General features: G+C 34.7%; 1 protein-coding gene across 3 annotated transcripts in view; it reads left to right on the forward strand.

The window, feature by feature from the left end:
- Window positions 1-25,806, forward strand: part of LOC143904138 (uncharacterized) — a 213,199-nt gene that overhangs the window by 141,156 nt on the left and 46,237 nt on the right. For all 3 annotated transcript variants that reach the window (XR_013258856.1, XR_013258857.1, XM_077418487.1), the window contains exon 3: window positions 17,698-17,775. Coding sequence is in view for 1 of the 3 variants with exons in the window: in XM_077418487.1 (XP_077274613.1) it covers window positions 17,698-17,775 (78 nt within the window). In the remaining 2 variants the exon portion in view is untranslated. The remainder of the gene's footprint in view (window positions 1-17,697; window positions 17,776-25,806) is intronic.

Genomic DNA, 25,806 nt, shown 5'->3' on the forward strand with positions numbered 1-25,806 from the left:
GGGAGGAAGAGACAAGCAACACGCGCAAAGTCCGAGTGAGAGGAAGACTAGTAAAGCAGTGCAGGAAAAGAGAAAGAGTGACGAGAGGCAGTTTCTGAATAAGGGTGTAGGTGTGCAGCGATCGATGAAGGGTTCGGTGTTAGGTTGGCACGCTGCCCTCTTCCCTCCCTGACTCTTCCTCCCTCATTTTTTTTCTCGTCTCTTCATCCTCAAATTTCTTCGGCGTCTTGTCGAGCAAGAATTCCACGCTTTTAGCTCGGATTTCTGTCCTTGCTGGGTGAAATTTAAATAGGGGTGGTAGGTAAGCGTCAAGCCAGGGTCGCGACGAAGGGAGTTACTCGGCCGATTTGAATGGGCATTTTTCCTGGAACGGAACTTCCGATGTTCGCTACTTCGTTGGCCGACTGCCCGCTCCCGTGCTAACTTTTCTGTAGCGAATTTCTTTTTCTCTATTTCTCTTTTTCTCTCTCCACTCTTCATTCTCGCTGGCAGAAAGAAAATCTTCGATTGGATCGCGTTTCCTTCTTCGATGATTTAATCGGAAAGCGAATTAAAGGAACAGTCGAATTACCGTAGGGAAAGATCGTTGAAGAACTGCATCGGATAATATCTTCAATTTTAACCATCAGAATCAAATATAATTCCAAAATTAGATCAAGAAGACTAATTTTATACTTTTTTTATATGTTTAGTAAAAAAATATGTATATTCTAGTTTCTCTTTTTTATGAACGATTATAAAATTAAACGTATAAATCTATAATATTTTTTTATATTTATTAGAATTATTTATCATAAATTGATTCTCCCACACACATACGCCATATATATAACATTTCTGAGAATTATTAAACTTAATTAACATTCGAGAAAATAATTACCGAAGATAATATATTAGAGCATTTTATATTGGAGAAACTAATTTAAAGAAATGTTTTTCTCTTTAATGAGAAATTCAGCATTCTTTTTATTGAACCAACAAAGACTTAAATGAAGAATTTGCAGAGATTCGTGTAGACGCGGAATTACACGCTCCAGATACGAAAATCGTCGAAGGGGCAGTTAGGTACAACGGCGATGATCGAGAGCACAGCGTCCGTTACATTTCGTGCGAGTTTTCTTTTCCCGGAAAAATTCGCGAGAAAATAAACTTGACTCTTTGTTCTCGACTCGGCGCGTTCACAGTTCGCGTTTATTCACGCGCATTTTTTTTCGCTAGTTTTCTTTTCATTGTTCACTGCCCGTTGATTTGGCTCCAAAAATGGCAAGTGCATCACCTTTTCGTCGAAGCGCAATTCTTCAGAAATAAAAATTGTAAGGAGAGACAAGTCCGCGCAAGCGATTCGTCCAATTCCAATCTCTCTCGCGTCACGTAAACCGAGCATCGATCTCGCGGGTCAAGCGGAACTTATATACGACGGCGCATATAATGAGGGTAGTTAATTCCGTAGTTCCTACACTACCTAATCGCCGGAATAGACCGAGTCCGAGTTGCACCGCTCGCAATTAACCTGATTATCTCGTATCAATCTGACGATTTATCTTGCGCGAGCTAGGAAGTCGCACTGGCGCGGTAGGAGTAACAATTTTCTGAAAGTTAAGTCGAGTTTATCTCGATTTTCATATTATCATCATTCGAATAAAGAAATCGCACATATAGAGTTCTCGTGTTTATAATTTTATTTATTGAAATATATTTCCTCCATTTTTTTTAAATTACTTTAATCTGCTTTGAAATTTTTGTGTGCGTGTACAAACTGCACACTTGCGCTTCAACCCGTTATTTTTCATTACATTTTACCAACTGAATTTAAACAAATAGAGAGAGAGAAAGTTATATATATATATTCTATAAAGGTAATATACAAGTTATGAATATTATAAATATCAAATATAACTATAAAATCATAATTTCCAATAATTATACTACCATTGTTATTAATTTATTTTTATTTTTTAGTTTAAAATAACCATAAGATGAAATTAGGGATCTGAACTAGGGATCTTATTTTCTGATTTGCCTAGCAAAATCAGTTTTGAACATTTGATTCACATTGCAGTTACGAGAATTCGATCAAAATTTATTTTGGAAAAATTTTATCATAAATATTGTATGTAGCAAGAAAAATTTCCTCGGTAAAGTAGCAGCGCGTGTAATAAAAATTTTGCAGATTGGGAAAAGGATGGATGCACGTGCAAAATCATTCCGGTATTTTCCTTCATCGTCAGTGGCACTTTTAGATCTCTTCTTCGGAGTTACGAGCTCCGATGAGTTCGAGTTTCCGCCGCCTTCGCGAGATTTTGCGGGAAAGATGAAATTGCAATAGGGTGTGGGGAGGACACTACCCTCATACATGAACGACTGGATACAGAGATAGATGAAGGACGAGGCGAGGGTGTAAGGTACGGTCCGCCGCGACGCGGAAACGATTCGATTCTCGTGAAAGGTAAAAGCGGATCCGCCCGGTCCGTTTACATTATAAGGGCGGTTCTGAGTTTCCTCGCGACAACCTCTCGACAATAGCAATCGGCAAACGGTCGGAGAAAGACTTTAAAAAGGTGACACTAACGAGTAGGCGAGTAGCGAACGGTAAAGTCAAGGCATTATAAAAGTTTTAAAAGCAATTTAGACGTTCTGTGTATACTCTTCTGTGTATACTCTCTTGAGTTAAAAGGCAATTTATTATGTATATTTCTTAGATTAATAATATTTTTTCCCCCGAACCTCTCAAATATATTTAAAAATATATATCTATGAATTATATATATATATGGATAATCGAATTATTCATATACCGCATGTAAGTCATGTTTCAGAAATAATGCCCAAACTATACAATTTTGTAATTCCCAGATTCTATTAATACTGAAAATTAATGAAATGCTGATATGAGACAGATGTAAAGGGGCATGTAGTTGAAGGAACCTTTTCAAGGGATTCATTGGAAAAAATAGATTGAGTTTATAATTTATAGGACCTACTTTAGGCAATGAAATTGTAAAGTGGTAGTGGTACTTTGTGAATGAACTGCTAGTTCCTTTTATTTATTCTCCGGAACCCTTATTAATAGTCGTTTTTCATGCTCTTCTTAGATTTATGCAACTTTTATATAATGACAAAATATTATAATAACATTATGTTATTGATAACACAGGCACACAAAAAAAAAGTGGTCTGTACCAAAGACTAGACCCATCATTTCTTATGTATTTTGACGTACTGAATCCAAATCTGGGGTCAAAATTGACCCCCACCACACCAATTTTTTTTAAATCGCGAAAAACCACCAACGCGACATTTACAAAATCACTCTTCTAATTAAAATGGCGGCTAACGCTCCAGGGTTAGAATCCCAAAAATCCGGTTTTAGAATACCCATGATTCTCCGAAACAGTAAAAAAAAATTGCTTCCCGGAATTAATTCCATTTAAATGTCTCTATTGACTGGGCTAAAGAGCCAAGTTTTTATTTAAATTATCCAATTCTTTTATACAAAGATTGGCTCCGAATCTGGTGACCTTTTAACTTTTACAAGTCAGCTTTGCGGAAATAATCTTACGGAAAGAAATCTTCGAAATCTTTCACAAATAATCTATAACATTCGATTAGAAATCGTTAAAATAAGTTAAAGAGCATTTGTTCCCAAAAATCATTGTTATAATTTTTAACTTTTATGGAACGTAAAAACAGTTATAATTCTAAAGAAACAGATATGCCAATATTATTAAAAATATCTACACACCACCTTTAATACATGTATCTCACGAAACACGTGAACAAATGTTTATTTTTATTACTTCGTCTCTAGTTTATTTTATGAATTTTTACTGAAAACTTTATACCATCATGCAAATACATGCTTTTGAAAAAAACAATTCGATTATGTCCTCTACAAAGATTGTCAAACGAACGCATCCAAAATTATATAGTATATAGAGAACATAAAATTCTCTCTTTCTCTCTTTCCCTCTCTCCCTCATGTGCACACGCGAGGCAAAATCCGCTTAGTGTGACTTGACGAACAACGCTTTTAAACCTCGAAATGCGCTGCCGTTTTTTTTTCTTCATGCGGGTTCGCGAAATCTTTCCAGAGCGAATTTCATGAATAAAAAGACGAGCGCGCGGAAAAGGAGGACCCACCTGCTCGTGCGACAGGAACGTTTAAGTGAGTGAACGAAATAAGTGAGAAACAGATAGTGGCCTTGAATCCGAGAAGATTATTATAAGTATTACAAAGTAAAGGCACGTGCCAATCTCTGGGTAATTGTCAACTTATACGTAATTATCTTTAAACGTCTTTTAAACATATAATTATTCTTAATTAAATGATCTTATCTTTCTAGAAATAATTGACAATTTTTCATAATATTTTATTTCATAAAGAATACTATATACGGCTCGAGACAGCAAAATCTGTCTAAACCAGTTATCGTATTTCTTAATCGAGATTATTACTTGGCTTTTATATCGCGACACAATGCACCTCATTACGAGACAGGATGACGAGCCTGACTATTCTCAGTCTGCAACGTTTCGCCCTTTCTTTTTCCAGAACCGGCGAAGAAAGCCCGCGGCAGCTTCACCATGAATATGCATCAAAAGGCAAAGTTTAATTTTACTGGATGGTAATTAAATTCTTCGGGTTAATTTCGGGCTTAAGTTTCTTTCGTTCAAAATTCATTACGTACATCCGCCGCCACCGCCGTCACAGAAGAAAACACGCATCTCTTATTTCCTACTCATTTGCCCCGAGATTACGAGCTTATGGCCTCCAATAAATTGGAAAAGTGCAGGAAATCGGTAAATCTTATTAATTCTTGTGAAGATTTGCTGATGGTATTATAAAAATGTAATAAATATTAGCTCAGCCTACATACTTGTTGTTAGTGCGATAAATTTCTATTTTTCTTATACTTAAGAGGAGAAAGGAGATTCGTATCAAATGATTTGTATCATTGTGTCAAATTAAAGAGACGGAATTTGCGAATGTATTTCAAGAAAAATAATTAATGAACACAATTTTCTATTTAAGGTATTATTAACTACTATATTTGTAATATTAAAAAAATTAATTATTTTTATATAAAACTTATTAAAAATGTAGAAGTTTTTTGTCATTGAAGACAGGATCTTTCATTCCTTTTTCTGAAATAAATTTGCAAAGTCTTCAATTTGACCATGCAAACCTCCTGATGTCTACTCTTAAAAAAGAGAGAAGGTGATGATGAGCTGCTTGCACATGAAATATTGATATAATGAGGTGAGACGATGACTCTTAAAATAAAGAAGCCATTTAAGTATCTAGGTTAATTATTGTAAAAAGACGTCCCAGATACATTTACAGAAAAACTTTGAATGAACGGGATATTATCGGCGGAAATCTCTAACGCTGAATATTATATTATTTTAATACTATTCGTTGATTTAAAAATCAAAAATAAGAAATATGTTAATTCTGCTTACTCATAAATCTTAATTGATTATACAACATTAATTTCTTAATTATTAATTAATTCGTAATACATATAAACTTTTATTTATTCAAAAGACAAAATCGTTGAATGCTTGTACATATTTTTATTGAATTATAATTGATATGTTTTACATGAATTGAAGATAAGTAATCCCGATTGTCATCAAAATTTTAAAGAAGTCTATTATCTCCTTCCCTATATCTTCCTAAGTGTATTGATTTGGCACTCGAAGACGTAAAAACGAAACGACGTACGTCCAACAGTGCAGTACCATTTTTATCGGCGTAAGCCGCATGGATTAAGCCTGTCTACACTCACGAAGCTCGTTACTAGATTTGACACCGGGAATTACACAGAGACAGAAAGCCGCGCCACTGGTGTTCGTGGCCTTAATCCAGTGTTCCTCAACCTTTTTTCCGTTATAGCGACACCCTTCTGAGCTTTATTTATATATCCTTATAATCACTGTTAATTAGAAAAGGAGAATTTAGGTGGATCTATGAATACGAAACAGTACTTTGCGAAGAACCGTGTGGTCTATATCAATGATCATTACATCGACCGATATTTACCACAAATTCGTGTACTTTTTCATCTAATATTTAAGAGAAAAAGATGTTTGCGTTTTCGTAGACATTTGTACTATAATTTTGTATTTTATATGCAATCCCTTAGAAATATAAACATATAAGCACAGCACCTAAAGGGCTTATACTGCCTATAATATATTGAGAACCATCGCCTTAACCAACTTGCCACGGACTCGTCCGTGTGCGCTTTTTCATCGCGTTTCTAAGTACACCTTGTCTGTGTACACGGCCGTTCATGTTCAAAAAAGAACGAGAGAAAGAGAGAGGAAAATGGGTGGAAAAAAGCTAGGATTATCGGAGCTTCCAGCAACCATAGACCATCGCAAACGTCACCCTTTACTCTCGCTTATAACACCTTTTTACAACCATCGCCAACCGAAGATCAGAAAGAAAGAACTTTTGAACTGTTCCACCTCCGGCTTCACCTTTTCTTCCTGTCCGGCAAAAGCGCCAGCTTCCTCTCATCTTGACTTTATACAGAATGTTTCGCGATCGTTGCGTTGATTTTTAACGAAGTTTCCTCCGAAGAGTTTGAAGTCTACTTTGGCGAAGATTAAACAAGATGTCACAGTTTCTGTCGCTTTCTTTTTTCCTCCGTATTAAATATGCTGATCACATATATGTAGCTTTGGGTAAAATATATCTGTTAAAATAATTAAAATAAAACTAATTGATAATATTAGAACTTACCACCAAATTTGATAGCATATTTTAAAGCTTAACACTATATCAAACTCTTAAAACCTTTTCAGTTTGATACAAATTATCTCGTGGTTTATTTTGTTATTTATAATTTTGCGCGCTAAATTGCAGATCAATAAATAATTTTAAATGTAGGGTAAATTTTAGAGAAAATTACCGTTTAGGTCAATTTCGGTCAAATGCATTCGACATTAAAGAATAATGCTGCAATTATGGAATATTCATAGAGTATACTCACAGCGATTCAATAACTCGGAGCTATACATAATTCTAAGCAATATATCGTCATCAATACACTAGTTCCCTTCGTGATGCTATGTTTTAATTATGCTGCATATGCAAGATATACGTGTACTATTTTAAGCTTCGCGTGTACACTCGACATGACGGATCACTGGCAGGATTTAGCATAAAACATAATTTATCTCGAGCATATGCATGTTACATATATGCTACAATGCACATTTGCGTAATTAGCATGAATTATTTCCCACATTATATTTAATGTTACATATACACTTGATATTAATTCGCACACTTGCAAGTAATCCGTCACTTTCACTCTGCATTTAAGCACCGGTTACTCGTCGTAAGAAATGCAACGTGAAATTGAAAAATTTTAGCAGTCAATCATGCGCATGTTTTGGAATAGATCATAGTTATACATGAGGGAATACCCATCCTGCACCCATCTTGGAAGGTCGAAATTGGAAGCCTGTGAAAATGTATTTTAAAGAATAAATTGCTCTGTAAGAAGAAAAGTCTATTGAATCGTTTTACGCAATTTCTTATTTTTAATTAAATAAAAATGCCAATAAAGTCTAAACTGACGATATGGTTAAACTTAAGAGAATTGTATATAAAAGTATATATATATTTTAATCTCACATTTCTTAATATATACCTTAATTCGCAAAATAAATTTCTTGATGAATTTTAAGACAATTTTCTTTTTGGAGAAAAACAGCAAAATTTCTATTATCAAAACGATGTCACAGATTATGACACTCTATATATATTCTTGCTTCTGACTCTTTTTTTATTATGCGTATTAATTTCTTTTGCACATAACGTTTTTTACAAATTGTTCCTTCGTAAATCTTACCGCAGTTCCTTCTTATCTAACCGTTTAATCTCGTCGCGTAAAATACCCGTTGCGAGATAACGTCCGTTACGACATTTCGCATCCGTGCCCGCGCGCGTTTCTCGCCCGATAATGAAGAAAAGACGGAAGTGAAAACTTGACCCGGCTCGCCCTTATCTAACGTCCTTTTCTTTGTGCAACGCAACGTCATGCAGTCTAATAAGCTTTGCTTTTCGGCGTAATACGATTGTATGCTTACTCGAGCGTCTGAGAAACCGACAAGTTTTTCTTTTCATTCTTTTGAGCTCTCGCTTTCGCGTCGTTCTGCGTCAAGTCTATCTTTCTGCGAATCTCTTTACTTTCTCTGCTTCCTTTACTTCTTTTCATTGACTTTACTTTATCTTCTACTTTCATCCAATTCACCGTATCTCGTGTCGTATCTCATTGCGCGAGCCAGCTTTTTTATCCTTTATGTTCACGCTTTTCTAAGTCTGCAATTTTTTCCTTTTTCCTTGTATTTACGTTTTTCTCAAGTTTTACTTCCGTTTTTCCTCGTCACTTTCATTTTTCTTTGAAATTCCGTTTTCTCTTTTCTTTTTTTCCCTTTACATAGGTGGTTCAGAAGCTTTATTTTCTTCCTTTTATCACTTTTTTTCTACGCTTTTGTTTTTCTCTAAGCTAAATCTGTATTTTTTTCTCATTTGTTATCGATTCCTTTTATACTTTCTTTCTCTTTCAATAATATTTCTTGTACTTTGCATCTTCTCGCTCTTATAATACTTATTTATTCTTCTTTAAATTCTTTGTTTTTGTTTCTTCCAACGGTTTTTATTTTAAAGCATCGCTTTATTCTTCACGTTCGAAGTTGCGGAAACGCGATGCGTTTTTGTTACGAAATTCTCGAATGGAAATCAGTTTTCTTTGTCTAAGAAGCTTACTCATGCTTCTTCGTCTCTCTAATACGCTCTACGGCCATTTTTTTCACCTCTCGCCACGACAACCCCGTTAAAAAGTCCTCGCTGACGAGTGGGATATCTTTTACTCGAATACATACTCGTTATACATGCGTCGATGAATACTCGTTTCTCCTCGTTCGATTTCCTTTTATCGCGCGAAGAAACCGATCGTGTCTCCTCACCTCTCCCTCGAGCGACTTGCGAAGTTCTCGTTCTTCGACTTTACGCTTTCTTATCGTCCCGATCTTCGCAGGATGACTTTTCTGTCAGCAAGAACTCGTTACAAACGCGTCTTGCAGCCACGTCATCGTAACATAACATTTTCTTATTAGAAAACGTCACCGAAAAGTCAAGTTTCTTTGAAAGGCTTATTCTAAATTCACTTCTCGAGCTTTTTTCAACGGATCGCTTTTCATTGACGTTTTTCATTTTTTCTTTCATTACATAAGTGGAAAGAATCATATATAGTTTATTATAATATTAGATTTGTTGCTTACAAGCTTGCCTTGCTGATAACACATTGTAAATAGTTTATGCAAAAAAGCGATTTATATAAAAAAAATTACGATAACTTTTTTACCATAAATATATTGTTACCATAATATATTATATATCATATACCATATTTGGTATCACGTAGAATCTGTAAATATTATATTAAAAGTTATTAAGACTAAATTAAGACATTTATATGAAAGTAATTTTGATTATCTCATTTCATGTATAAAACTTTATTTTTTGCAATTCTATATACAGCAAAGTTCTTTAGTCCACACTACCTAAAGACTTCATGATATATCTACTGATAATTAAGATTAAATATCTGACAGCCTACACTGCAAATCCAAATGTGTTATTTTAATTGAAGCTCTTCTTACACATTTCTTGCATTTTCAATCAGGTCATTTAACACGATTGGACGTATTAACTTTTAATTAATACGATTAAATTACGTATTAATTTAACACGCAACAAAACATGTAAAACGAGCTTCAGTCAAATGTGTCATTTTTAGACGTTTATGCGTGTAGAAATAACACACTTGGATTTACAGTGTACGTTATGTATAACTATATTTAATTAAAAATCATGTACACATACAAAGATTAAGCTTAAATTTTAAAAATATTTTCACTTCTATTTTGTGCCGTTCAAGTATAACGAACCTCTCTATTACTTAGCGCATTTTTACGTGAGTTTATCTCATATTCAGCGCTAGCAATTTTACATATAACTCATATTTTAGAATGTGACTTATCGCGACGTCGCGTATCCGAAAAGCGTTTTCCAAGACTTGGACGTGTATCCCTATTTAGATAGGCAGATTTGTGGCGGGATGTCGCGCGAAATTCTTTTGCCCGAGTGTGCGCTTATACTATAACCGCGCGCGGTCACGTCTACTTTTCACGCCGTCGCGGTCGCGCGGGTATACGACAGAAATTTCAACTGAGTGTTTTATATGATAATGTACACGAGTAATATTTCATTTTTTAAGAAGCTTTGCCGTCCCTTATCTAACCGACCCAGTTGACCCTTTGCTCTTCGCGAAAGAAAGTCTTCCCTCCTTTTCAAGAGACATTCCTTGCATAAAGAAGCATGTCGACCTAATCTGATATAAAACTGTTTTCTTCGTGGAGAGATGTAGGTGATATAATTTCAAACTAACTTTTAATTAATGTTCGCTGAATACATTTTACGGATTTTTTACTAGTTTTATAACGTTTCCAATCTGTTTATTAATGCAATAGCAATTATCAAATATTAACAATAAATAATTCAGATAGGTTAAAATAATGAATTAAGATTTATAAATTTTAAAAACCTACGTTAATTATTATTGATTATTATTTAATCTGGCTAATATAGATAGAGGATTTTTCATCAAACTTGTATAATACCGTTGAGAGTTACGGTCTCCAATAAACGTTTGTTCAAGAGCACTAGAACTTCTTTCCGAATTCATTTAACTCTCTTCCGTGATTTTTCCAATATATCCTTTCTATCACGGACGGAATGCAATTATTTTGGTTTTGGAGGGAAATACGAAACGTGCAGAACCTGACGCGAGCTAAAAAATCAATAGTGACACGATACGGCTCGTAAAACTTTTTGAACCAAACCAGGAATAAAGTTATATCCGTTGCAAAAAGACGATACGTCACGAAAGAAAGCCTTACGTTGGAAACGTAGTGCAGATCTCATTCACTTTGACGCGGCCGACGGCAACGCTCCTGATTAATGAGACGACGGAAATTCTAACGAAACCGCAACACTTAAACATCGCAAGAGAACTTTAAGTTTTCTACGTCGCTGACACCTTCGGTGATTTATCGTATCATTTATAGGATTATTTTGCAATAGTCAATTTTTTCTGTTTTGCTTCATCGTCTATTTTTTTTTCTCCATTTATACATGATGTATCGCAAATATAAATCTTTATCCTAGACTTATTTGTTTTGTAACCAGCACGCGAATAAATTTGTTGTTTCTTAAAGCTTGCAACAAAATTGTTCATTAGATGTGACAAAATTAACGATAACATTTAACATTTTTATATAAATAATATGTGGATAAAGAAAAGCGTAAATAGATGTTCCAAGTAATTACATTTTATATCAAAATAATATGAAGTCTCTCTCTCTCTCTCTCTCTCTCTCTCTCTCTCTCTCTCTCTCTCTCTCTCTCTCTCTCTCTCTCTCTCTCTCTCTTTTAATCTCGTTTTTGCACAAATAGGTAACGCAAAAAGATTACGTTTATTACATTAAAATGGAAGTATTGTTATAATAATAACTTTATATAATTGAGGACTTCTATACAAGAGGAATATAAGTCCATTTACGTCCCTATTGTTTTTTTAAATTGGATATATATTGGCTTTGCTGTGGAAATCCACGAATATATAAGAGAAGTGAATTAACTGAGAGCTGACGCAATAATAATGCGCGAAAATTTTTTAAATTTTAGAATAACGCTTAATAATTCTGCGTACTTATTATTTCTAACCTTAATAAACTGCGCGCCGACTAAATTGTCAGATTTGCAACACAACTCTTGGAGTAAAATCCCCTCCCACTCTCCTAATTAAATGATCGTCTCGATTTAATTTGATGCTAGCATCTATATAAGGTTGGAAAGTATGTGTAATACACAGAATTATTAGGCGTTATTCTCAAATTTAAAGAACTTTCGCGCATCTTTTACCACGTCTGGCTCTCATTTAACCCACTTCTCTCTTTTATATTCGTAAATTTCCAAGGGAGCCTATATACTCAATTTAAGTCACGCTGGCTGAAAATACGCGAAAATACGAATTGGAGAATACGCGTAACATTACAACTAATAATAGGTTATTTTGTGATAAAATTACACATTGCCTCAGTGGTCGAATTGATACATCTCCAAATTTTTGTAGCTATGTTGCAAGTCTGACAATTTAGTCGGCGCGCTGTTTACTAAGGTTGGAAAATATGTGTAATATACTGGATTATTAGGCGTTATTCTAAAATTTAAAAAACTTTTGCATTATTTTTACCGCGTCTGACTCTCAATTAGTACGCTTCTCTTATATTGTTTTTTTTTTTGTTGCAAAAGGAATATAAGTAAACTTACTATTTTAGATTTGATGGGACAATGAAAAAAACATTTAAAAAGTTTGCTAAAAGTGTTTTCTAATTTTTGTAGCTTGACTCTCAATTTTTTTTTGAACAGACATCAGCAAGATAGCCATCATTGATAGCGACGATTATGACGGTCTGGTTTGACTGATTTTTGTGACAATAAAAAAAAAAAAGAATTTTTATAGCACTTTTTATTTTAGTAATTTGGCAGTTACTATTAAAAAGTCATTTTTCTTATAATGGTGTTATTGGCTTACATCCCTTCTAGAAGGAAACCTTCAATTACCGCGTGATTAATTTTAACAAATTTTTCTTTTAAATTATCTGGTACATTTAATGTTAAATCAAATATTCGTTAATGCAAACTCCGTATAATTCAGTAGAAAAGAGTCCGAACAAAAATGGATGAACTCGCTTGCGAAGCACCGGTTGTGCATGATTCCTTTTAAATTGGTCTTAACGAGGCTTTAGTGTATATACTCAAAAGAAGTAATTTTCATTCATAGAAACTTTCAAATAAATTTTTTTTGTAAATTAACCAGTTTGAAAGAGTTATGAGACGCTCAATGGAACGTTGATTAGATAATATATTTTACCAATGTTTATGATACAGCATTTTAGTCAAAGGATGAAATAAACTTATAGGAAGCGTGGTAAATTGAATTGTTATGAAAATTACTATTGAAAATGTATTAATAACATTTTGAAATATATCAGAGCTCACACACCAATTAGTATAAGTATTAAAAATTATACTTTTGTTCGTAAAAATCACATTTTCTATTTCGGAAAATAAATTATATTTTTCTATATATGATTAATCATAGCATATACATAAAATATTTTTATTATTTAAATATAAATAATTAAATTACTCTTAGAGCATATAAAATTGCATTTTTTTTCTGAAGCGTTTTAAATATGTTGAGTTGTCAGAGGAATGCGATTCCATAGAGCAACAAAATAAAGTATCGTACAGTAGAGCGCGAATTCGCTCAGGCGAGTGGTGGTGTAGGTCAACGGTATCGTAGGTCGATAAACCACCGGGCGGGTGGCGATGTGGAACTGTTCCTGGAAGTGGTTGCGGCGCCGCATTGGTCGGCCCGATTATTTATGCAGGTAGCGTCGGCCCATTACTTCGCCTCTCATTTGTCAGTCACAGTCGAGTGCCGGAAGTTCGAATCTCGTTACTTGCTTCTTGACCTTCGATCGGCGAGCGCGTTGTCATCGTCGTCGTCGTCGTCGGCGGCGGCCAACTAAAATTATCCTCTTAGGTAGTCTCGCATTTAATGCGCTAAATTCCACAAATGCAGCAGAAAACCCATTTTGCATCAAGCGCGTTATTTTAGCATTGCAATTATCAATAAGAAGAGAGTTATTTTGAGACCTTAATTGAGATTTTCATATTTAAGAATTTTTTAGTCACTCTCTCTTGACATATCATTGTGATTCTGTCATATATCATTGTGATAAAATCAATATGCTTATTATGCTTCTTAAGTATCGCTGCTCTCAATTTATTAATCGCATTGAATGTCAATTAGCACAATGACTGTTTCTAAATAACAGCGATATTCAAAGATAAATATTTTATGTAAAAAATCATGGATTATTTCGTAGTCGACCCGAGGATTATACCACAACGGATAACGTCTTCCGCAATATCCAAGTCCTTCAAATATCAAAGCCAAACTAGACAGGAAGGGATCTCGCTGCTTCAAAGATAATCGGATTTATTACATCTGCTACTCTGGAATAATGCATAGCGTATTCGATGATCTTTTGTATACAGGGCAAATATATCTATTTATTTTTGCTTTCTCTTTAGCCAAAAATATAGATGTCAATTGTAAAATGCATTCACGAGATGAAATGTATTTATTTGACGCGGCATTTTATTTCTGTTTTTAATTTAAATAAAAAAACATGCTCACATATAAAATGAAGAAAATAAGACTAGATTCTTAAAAAAAAGAAAGCAAAAGTATATTGGTTTTATTGTCATAACGAATCAAACAATTAAGTTGTAATTGTTGGAGTCGGGAGAAATTATTGAAATTTTTAAAACAATAAAAAATTGGGTTATTTCAAAACGTTATTCATATAATAATATATGCTGTGCAGAAAATCACACATTCCGATTACAGTGAAAGAACAAAGTTCTAGCTGCGACAAATATAATTGCGATGAGAACTTCACGCCGGGCGGGTGGGGGAGGGAAGGGAGCAGAGAAGGCTAAGTGACTGATGATGAATCGGCCAATTCATCCAATTTATCGTCGCATCCGCTCAGCGGTTTGATAGACATTTATATCGTTCAGCGAGTCCATTTTGGAATCCGCGAAACGGCGGAGTTGCAATCGGTCAATATTATAGCTCCGGCATTGCGCTCATCTACGAAATTGCGACAGAAGGCCCGCTGTCAATTCAGTTGCATCCAGTCGAATCAGTTTGACAATAGCCAACAAAGAAGCTGTCACATGTATTATACTGAGCGACGCGTATCGCCCGTAGCTACAAATGTAACGCGTTTAGCCGGCGGACGTGTATATACATGCAAGGACCCCATCCCGGTCGAAGGGCTCGGATGATCGATGTGACGTCAGATGAACGGATCGGTTAATACTAGCATGGACCATCGGACATGCTGCTTCGGCCGCCACCTGGGCCACTACCTATTGGATTGGCCGATTCGATTAACTACTATTAGAACGGATAAGTGGCCTTAGCGGCATAAATGTTACATCGCTGTCTGATCTATTGTGATTGCCTAGTTTTGGCAGAATTATCGTTGTAAACCGGTGACCATATAAATAATGACTAACGCAAAATAGATGCAAGATAGCGACACCTGCCATCGCATCATATATCTGATTCTTCATATAAAACGATTACTTTTTTAACGAAAATAAGAAAATTAATATTATTAGTTAATTAATGCTATTAATTAACGCCATTCATGCATTTGTACCAAGTATTTTGAAATGAGAACACTCGGATCCGATTTAGCAACAATTTATCTACTAATGAACAATGATTTTATTATTTCTTTTTTTCTTATTAATTATTTAAACAATATTATATATTTTTTAATAAAATTGATACATACATTTATTTAAAGATACAACTTTGATAATTTATAATTTATAAATGAAAAGTTATGAGCTGCGCAAATAAAATCAAATAATAAGATATGCCGGCATCGCATTTAACAAAAATATTTAGAGTTTAGTCACGTTTAATGTGCATTAAATTCTACCACTAGAAATTCTATAGAGAGGAATTAATATATAGAATCCTCTGTGATAATTGCACCTTGCACCCCGTTAATTCGCTAATTGCGGTTTCTCCAGTTGCGCGCGAGAGCTGTCGTTATCATCGGCCCGGCGACGGCGACTTTGCAGCGCGCCGCACAGCGTCGAATAATATTGGGACGAAATAGTAACGCGCAACTTTGTTCAGACAGTTAGTATTTGCTTGTTGCTAGAAATTTATCGCTCCCCCAAAGTGGCTTGATTTACTCTTGCCAATATTTCCGTGAAATCCGCCGTGATACCAGCGTTTGCGTTTCCGCGCATTTTTCACGCAGCTTCGAACAATCGCGACCTCGGGTACGCTCAACAAATTGTACATCGCGAAAATATCCGTAGGATTTTTGCTTCAATTCTCACTCTGACGCTTTATGGAAGCGTCTTAAAATTTAACTATTAAGCTAAAAAGAATTAGAATGTGTTTCTGTTCAGGATACAATGCGGTATGCTTAATTTTTTTATAATCCTTTAATCAATTTTCTACGTGTTTTTAAGCAAGACAGGAGCTGTTTTTGGAGACAGCCTATATACAGACGCACGTTTCGCGAAAGTAGTGACGTATAGGGCATCGAGCCAGACGGCGCCGGTCTCTCTTATTCAGAACGCATAAGTTATTCGTTTAGCCTGCAACGCCGCGCGGCACCATCGCAGCAGTCCGTTGTACGTGGTTGGCGTGTCACGAGAAGTGCACACGACCGCGCACACGTGCACGGCCTGCTAAAACGAACTTATACCTGTCTGGGAAAACTGCCTTGCAAACCAGTGACGTACGGAAGGGATGGCGAGGAAAGACACGACTATTCGGGGTCGAAACGTCATTATAAGTTTTCAAGCCAAATAAAAAAAATTGTCAAACTAAGATAGAACTTTGTATACTTGCGAGCGTAAATATTTCCTCATATCTTATTTTGAAAGTTCCCGAATTGTTTATAAGGGGTTCTATAATGGGAGAATTAAAATATCAACAAGTTTAGATCAAACAAAAAATTTTACTCGTGATAATATATATAAATATTTCTTTCCTATTTAAGTTTTATATACATCTCTTCTATTTAAGTTTGCAAAAATTGAAATATACCAGTATATCCAAATCAAATGAAAAATTCGTCGAAGAATGACAGAAATCGATTTATCTACGTAATATATGTATCTTTCTTTAGATTTAAAAATATGTTAATTATTTATTATTGTAATTATTTTAATTAGTAGAATGTTTGCCATTAAAACTTCCGTATAAATTTTCAAACAAAACGAAAAATTTGCTAAACTAAGAAAAACATCCAGTAAGCGAACATATATCTCTCTTAAATTTATATAGCTTGAACTTTTTAATTATTTGTGAAATGTATCGGGGGTTTGGTGACAAATATTTTAAGTACATTTCTGTTTGCACCTGCCCGCCGAAATATTCGTATATACATGCGCCACGTATTTTCGCGAAGTGATCGCTATATAAGAACGAGCGCGCCGTGGGAGACATTAGCATTCTTTTCGTAAATTCAAGCACCGACAGCTCGTACATACGTTGAAAGATGTATTATCGTGTTGCCGTGACTTCTCTCGTATCAGTTTTCCTCCGTAACAAATCGTCGTTTAAATCTTGACATGATTTTACATGTCAGAATTTTAAAAGTGAAACGCGCTATTTGTTGGCCATTATAAAACGCCACTTTTAGGATATTACATCTACTACAATTTCACAGCCACATTATTTAATTTGAAATTTATGAACTCTCAATTATGATAATCTCTGCACTTAGTTCGATTTTCCATTTCCATGCAGGTATCTTCCGTTTTTCTATTTTCGCAGAAAGTGTAAATGTTACTGGCGTTAATGGACTTTCAAATGTGTCCACAGATTCTCAATTATATTTCATTTTAATGTGATGAGATTTATACATTGTAAAATATATGTTTATATACAGTACAACATTTTAATGACTAATGTTGCTTTTATGTTGCAGGATCGATGGACATCGATTGACGCTATGAATAAAGAATTGAACAAAATAAATAGCAGTCATTCCAAACTATTATGTATTGTGAGTAAATTTTATAATGTTTCTTTCGTTACAACACTTTATTGCAATGCGCTATTTGTAGGATTGTGATTACTTTTACAATTTCACTATCATGTTATTAATTCCAAAATATCAAACACATTAAGAAGTGACACGTTTTTCTAAAATTCTCTATATAAAAATTTATTAAATTTTTGTATGAAATAATTCACGCATCAAATAAGTAAGAGTATCTACTTAATCTAAACAACGTTAAGGAAACATAAATGCAAGTAAACTTTGACATTTTCAGTTATTGAGCGTTCATTCTTATGCCTAATAATAATTTTGTGAATTTTATACATTACAAGAATTATTATTAAGTCTGAGATTCTGTTCAATCCAATTTTAATATTTATTTATTCTATATTAGACATATATATTGTGTGATCGATATTATACTTAATGGGTATAAAATTATGTCGATTGACATACTTGATAATAGGCACGTTTGGCAATAAAAAGCGATCTTTTTTTGTTAAAATTAAAATAATATTAATTCTGCTTAAATTTATATAATTAGTGTAATTTTTATTATTTTTAAATATATATTTTAACATATTTTAGATTTTATAATACTTTTATTATTTAACTTTTAATCTCTTTTATACCTCAAATCAAGTCAAAGATATTTTGATAAAGGAAAAATTCACGTACTTAAATTAATTCCGAAATAAGATTTTATCTATAAAATTCCTCAAGCATAGTGCTTTATTCGTCAAAACTTCCTTTTTTACTTATTGAGCTATTTATGCCTCAGTATTTTTATGAACACAAATTAGTTCTAGTTTTCCAGGTAAATTATCGTGTATACCAAACGTGCTGCCTATTGAACACCCCGTATTTTCCACGCAGGAAAACTCGGTGAAACATTCATAAGCAAGTGAGGAAAAAGTAGCGGCGGTTAAGCTGCTACGACGGGACCACTTATATCCATAAGTGATAGCCATAAATGACTGAAGTAGTAATAGTCGACGTAATGTCCGACAAGCATGCGACAAGCGAGGGCGGTAATAGCCCTTTTACGAGCGGACTTCGGATTATTTCTTAGCAGAAGTATACTCGTAAATGGCGCACGGTTATTTTGCTGTTATCCTCGTAGCTTCGATTATGCTCGCGGAATTTCGTTTAAGTGTATCGTTGTGGTGGGAAAACGGTGGAAAGAAGCCACTTTCGCGAGGTTATTACACTATATCGTAGCGAATACGCCTATATCTCATTTTAACACATCTGAATAAAATGCGCAACGCATTTCTCAAAAAATACAATTTTATATTCTAAAAAATAGGCAAGAATAATTTTATTTAAATAATGAAAATGAAAGATACACTGTGAAAGGTTAAAAGGATGAAATATAAACCAATTAATACCATGTGCGTCAAAATTTTATTAATTTGAAACAAAATAGGATTATTTTAACACTCCATTGGTTTTTAGTCAAATTAAACATTATTTTAGTTAAATTAACTACATGTATTGAGTAAAAGCAGTGGCGACCTATGGAATAGTTAAAAATTACTCAAAATTGAGTTCAATTTAACACTATGAATTTAACAGTGTGGATATAATTTAAAAGAAAAATTATTATTATTAAAAGGAATAAATATATAATTTAATTTAATTAATATACACATATATATATATATATATATATAATTTTCTCTCTTTCCTATAAAAAAGATTATAAATCAGGTTATAGAAATATAGAATATTAAAGAAGATTAACTATTTCAATCAATGCCTAGAATACAGATGTTACAAAAGTGAGTTCTGTACAATACAATACGTTCTCAATAAATTAATGTCTGTAAAATAGTTTCATAGAAAGAGTTTAACGACATTATTCCATCGTAATATGATACGTCGCAATAAGTCGCAAAGTACGAAAATAACAGATCGAATAAATGCTCGTCAAGTGAATTAATAAAATTGCAGATCAGCTTTGGTGAATGTAGGACATTAATTTGCGGTGCATCAAGCGATATTAATTAGAATGATTAATTTTGCAAGAATGGCCTAATTAGAGATACGTTGCATTTTTTTGAATACCGCACGGTCTCATTTTCGTGGTGAGCGCGAGCGTCATATTCGCATCAATATTAATAAATGGCATCAGATATTTCCCCGGTGATCCGAAATATCGCGTAATTATTTGCGATTTATTCCACAAGCTGTAAATCGTGACCGCGATTTGTTAATCGCATTTGACGTCCGTAAAAATAGAATGTGTCGCGAGGGAGCGAGTAATGCATCTGTTTAGGGGTCGCTACGCTAATTTTCACGTCGTAAATTTGAAATACGGAATATATAGGGGATTTCATAAAATTGGGCGAATATCCCGTAAAATTTTGTATATCACATAGAACGACCGTATAACTTTTCTTTTAAAAAGAATGAAACATGACAGAATGGAAAATAAAGACTTTATTTTTAAATAATAAAGAGTTATTATAAATTAGTAAAAATTAAAAACAATATTTTTTATTAACATACGTTCTTCTATAATCTCTATGAGTTTAAAAACATGAATCGTTTGTCATGTTGATCTAATTGTTTTATGATGAATTACATTTAATTGTACACACTATATACTTAGTATTAATTCTATTTTTCAATTAAATGTTTTATTTTTCCATTAGATCAAAGTTAGTTTATAAATTAAAGTTTTTTCAATTATACGCTAGTCTGATGTTGACTTAAGCTTATTATTTTCTTCGCAGCTTGTTTAAATAAACTTTTAACACGAGGAAGCTATCTCGGGTTACTCAGCGGATATTATAGAAACTAAACGTTTACATTTAATTTTCAAAGATAACCCCGGCTGCTTCGGATAAAAGTGAATATACACGTGACTCGATTAAACTTTCGCAAGTTTTAATCCTCAGCTTAGGAAGAAGCCGGGGCACACGATGTATATTGCTTATTCTAAGAACCGCATTGCGTTACGTAATTACGAAGCACTATATAAGAGCAATATATTTAATATATTGCATTTATATATATTAAAATACAAGCAAACACACATTTAGTCCTATAAATATTCAAAGAAATAATATGTATATTAACCTCGGTATTTGTTACATTTTATTACATTATTGCTTTTGGTGGGTCTCTTGTAAAATTGTAAAATTTGTATTTAAAAAAATACAAATTGCACATATAAAAAAATGATTCACAGCGATATCTCTAATGTTAAACCGTGATTGCATTGTGCTAACATGACGTAATTGCTTTCATGCATTCGTCAATTAAACGCATATATCTTGTAGAGCATCCAGAAATTGGAGTACAATGTAGATGCAAATAATTCCACGTGACATAATAAATTTACGAGACACACAATATAATGGGATCTTGAATTCTCTTCATATCGAAACGTAGATAAAGCTCAAACTAAGTAAACCTCGAGTGAACAAACAAAAGATCTCGATTGCCGCGGTGATAAATCGCGGGTCAGAGTGCTATGATAACATTATTTATCGCTCAGATTACGTAATGCCTGCTCTCGTAAATTACACGCCAAGATTTCGAACGTGCCCGTCTCGGCTATACTAGCTCTTGACCCGCCTTTCGCTTTTCTCACGTTGCCCTTCCTTCTACTCGAACCCGTTTTTCACTGGGCCCTTTCTCTCTTTCTTTTACCTTCTTTCTCTCGCCATTCAACAAATTGCTGGCACGCCTCTCGGGATTTATCGTTTTTCCACTAGATGCTGCTTTATTTATTCCACATTCCGCGTATCAGAGAAGGGGATGCGCGCAGGTGTACTGAAATATCTCTGGATATACTGCGAGGGGGAAAAAAAAAGAGAGACACGGAGGTGCGCGCTCAAAAAATTGCGACGAAAGAAAAATGCGATGATATACGAAGCGCTGAGAGAAATGACAGAGTCAAAGAATGGCGATGAAAGAGACGGGATAAGGAGGAGGCAAAAGTGGTAGCGTGTGCAGGGGTGGGCTGTCACAGACCTTCGAGATGCAGATTCCGCCGAGAAGATCGCGGTATTTGTATAGACGACAGCCACTAAAACGCCTCTCATCCCCTTCGACCGTTTCGTGCCATATTCTCCGTTTTTGCGAGGGCGATGCATCGCGCTCGAAATTTACGCCCAAAATCCGCCATCCGCTCGCTGATGTCACCGGCGAAAATCTCATAGCAAAAATATCAAATACTATCTCATCTCTTTAAATTCTTTAAAAAACTTTATGCGCTGCTGTATTTCTAGACGTTCGCGCAAAATCGATGGCTATATATATTGAACAGTTCACACAACGCTTTATCCGCACCTCGAGCATTTTTATACGATTTAGAACGGCGCTAAAAAAGCAAATATAGAGATAGGTCATGTCTCTCAGAACCGTCTCTCACGTTGAGTTCTTTGAAATCATATCACTTTAACTCCAACACAAGAATCTCTGTCTTTCAGAGTTGCATCGAAAAGTTAAAATATTTCAAGTTATAACAAAGCGACGCGCGCGCGCGTGCGAAAGCTTTTTCAAAGATGAATCAACGTATGCAACAACAGGATAAATGCAAGTAATACGATGGAGAATTATAAGATCTTGTCTTCTATATTCTGTATAAATAGGAAACTTTTATTTTATTGTAAGAGAGAATATAAAAATATTGTATCACAATTATAGACACATGAATGTAGATATTACGTTAATTACGTAGAGATCGTACTGGACGATAAATATTTCGATACGCTTAATTTTGCGATAAAGAAAAATAATAAAGAACGGACAGGTATATCTCGTTTGATATTTATCAAAATAAATGTATACGCATATTTTCATCGTATATATCATAATGAATAAAAATGAAGGTTTTTGCACGCCGTACGCTCGTTATCTTAACTGGAGAATACATTGATTAATATTTCTTGCAGTGCAGAGCGATAATTAGCATTGTTCTCTCTGGCTATCATATTCTGAAAGTTATATACAAAGCACGTCAAAGCAAAATTATATACATTAATTTCGGCGCAGTAATTGGCGGTTACACAGATATTCACAACGTGGTTAGGTGGCTTTCACGTTTTTCATTCAGCGTCGACGGTCCATTATAATGTAGAATAAAAAAGATATAACATAGATAAAATGATCTTATTTTCAAAATGTTTACTAAATACGTAATCTTGAATTAAAAACCAAAATCGCGAATAAATAAAATTTGTATATTTAAAAAAATAGTATTGTTAGTAAAAAATTTAAAAGTAAAAAATAAATAATAAGGAAAACAAGAATCTCGTATACATTTTGACATATAAATTTGCAGTATAAAATTATATAAAAAGTGCATATTAAATACATAATAATAATATTATATTATACTTATAAAATATTACATGTATAAATTCTATTAAAAAATTAGCATATACATTATGTATATCTATATAAATGCATAATTATTAGCTTTAATATTTTTCTTTAAAAAAATGTTGTTTTTTTTAGTTTTTGACAATTTATTCAAATAATTTCTTAACTTATGAATTATATGTAAATATATCATTTCATAAATATTTCACTGAAAATTTAATTTTTGTTATTATTTTTGTTAGCCATTTAAAAACCGTCAAAGGATTTTTTTATTTTTTTTCTTATATATATTGCGTATAAAAATGTTAAAGAAATTAAAGATATGAGAGACACAATTGATCTTTCTGCGTTTTTCGCCGATTTCTCAAGTGCAGTCATGTCTATTAAGTTATAACATCAGTCGATCGTTTGCAGGCATAAGCCCGCGTCGTCGGTTTGCGCGCGGATGAGACTTAACATTGATTAATGCTGCGTCGGAGCGGCGCTGCTTTAATCCGCTTTGCTAAATTATCGCCATTAACAAATTGCTTAGCCCGAGCAATTCTCCGGCACGGTGCCTGACAAGAGCGAGAGTGTACAAAGTCGAGATCCGTGCAAGCAGACGGGAGGCGTCCCTGCAGGATGTTGCAGGGATGCGCCTGCGGCAGGATAGGTATTTACGGACGGAAGACGTGCGAACTGGTCCAGGACTCGGCTTTGCCAGCGACTTGGCAGAATCTGAGACGAGATCAAACAGTAGGTGGGATTACGAGGTTTCTTCATTTATCGAAGTCACTACGATACTCGTTACGCACGGTATATTGCGGCGTGAAGTTTGCATTGAATCAAAATGAAATTATTTTCGTCGTGTTGAATTGTACGCAGTGATCTTTTAGTAATCAGCGCTATAATAATATAATAGAGATGTGTGTAAGAGGAAAAAATAGTATAGAACAAAGCGAGCACACAGAATGCAGCAGCGTCATTATTTTTCCTGATGTGATTCGAAGCGACTGTCAGAACTCTTGTTACTGTCAGAGATCGCATTGGTTAAAAAATGCGCAAATTAATCTCTGCTTTCTCATTTTATATCGCATTTTGCGTACCATTTAATCAACCGTATCGCATTTGGCATTTACAGAAACGGTAATACAGACTGATGAGTATTAATTTTCCAATAATGACTTTCGAAATTCCCACTTTATTCGAGCAATTCTCGCGATTAAACGCCAGAAATATTAATTTCGAGTTCAACACGATCACGTCCTCCAGCGACGTGTGTAAATTCGCGACTTAAAATCGCATGATCGATTCCAGTTGTTGCCTGCACAATTTTCATCTGTAAAATGGAATGTTTTTAAATCTTAAAAGCTACGGCGTTACGTGGACGGTACGAGTGTATCAGTGATAAAAATTTACCTTTGTAATATTATAATATATAACGTATTCGCGGCAAAGCACATAATGTTATAAACAGGTGACTTGTATTATAGAGCGGAGACAATCGTCGTGTGACGCAGGCGTGAAACCCCGGCATGCGTGCGTGCGTGCGTGTCTATACTCGCGTGCACTATATAAGCGCAGCTTACACGGAACACAATGTCAGGAATGTACGATACGCACACACATCAGCATCTACCAATCATACACATGCACATACATGGTGTTTCATTAAGCGATAAAGATCGAATTTGCAAACCGAGAAGTTTACGTTACGGGAATACCTCAACCTTAACATTGTAAGGATTCAATAAATAAATAAATATCAAAGGTTTCAATCTGAAGAGAACTTCAGTCTGGAACGCAGAAAGTTTAATGATTTTACTTTAATAAAATTTTAACTTCTAGGTAAATTGCCAGAAACTCAAAACTAATTGTTGTCCTGAGTTCTCGAATAAAATCGCAAGCTCTCAATTTAATTTTTCCACTATTTTTTTTCTTTTAATTCCTCATAGTCTTCCAGACATTGGCATTCTTCTTCTTGTTTGTGCCGTTCTATGATTCGCTTATATTGTCCTTCCTAATGACGCTTTCATCCTCTGAGCCCCTCGAACGAGCACAATGGTTTAATCGAGCACGCGATTAGATTCTTCAAATCGATCGAGCATATATGAAAGATCATTCGTGCCAGGTATACGTGCCGCGTATGGGCGCGCGTGCGGACGACACACACACACACACCACACAGATTCGATTTCCGTCTTATCTGCGCAAAAGAAACGCATATTCCACATAGATTTTTCTCGTCGTTCCCGTTTTCTTACGAGTATGGCCGTCGAGGAATTGCGCTACATTCTTCAAGATCGAGATTTGAGTCCGTGAGAACGATTTTGACACCGCGATGAACGTAGCGGGTTAATTGATATTGTTTACGTTCCACAGCAATTGTCTAAAATCTAGATCATAGACTCGAGTCGTGACGGGAAGTGTCGCGCGTGCTACGTTTCGGGAAGCATTCGCCAAGTGGACGAGTGTTTAAGCGTTATCCGATCACGCGGCTCGAGTTACTTCCCCCATGAAAGCCAGCCAGACTCTCGACGAAGGGATGAGGGACAAGTGGCGGTCGAGGGAAATTTGGACGGAAGCGATAGCGAACGAGCGAAAAAGAGAACCGAAAGTTGCACGCGCGCGCGCGCGCGCGCTCGCACCGGACGAAACTTCGCGAGAAAGAAAGTTATCGCGCGAGCGAGACTTATCTGATATGAACAAATGAAA

The sequence above is a fragment of the Temnothorax americanus genome, unplaced genomic scaffold (genome assembly GCF_048541705.1).
Source record: "Temnothorax americanus isolate GAGA-0224 unplaced genomic scaffold, ASM4854170v1 Scaffold5, whole genome shotgun sequence".
NCBI classification, from domain to species: Eukaryota; Metazoa; Arthropoda; class Insecta; order Hymenoptera; family Formicidae; genus Temnothorax; species Temnothorax americanus.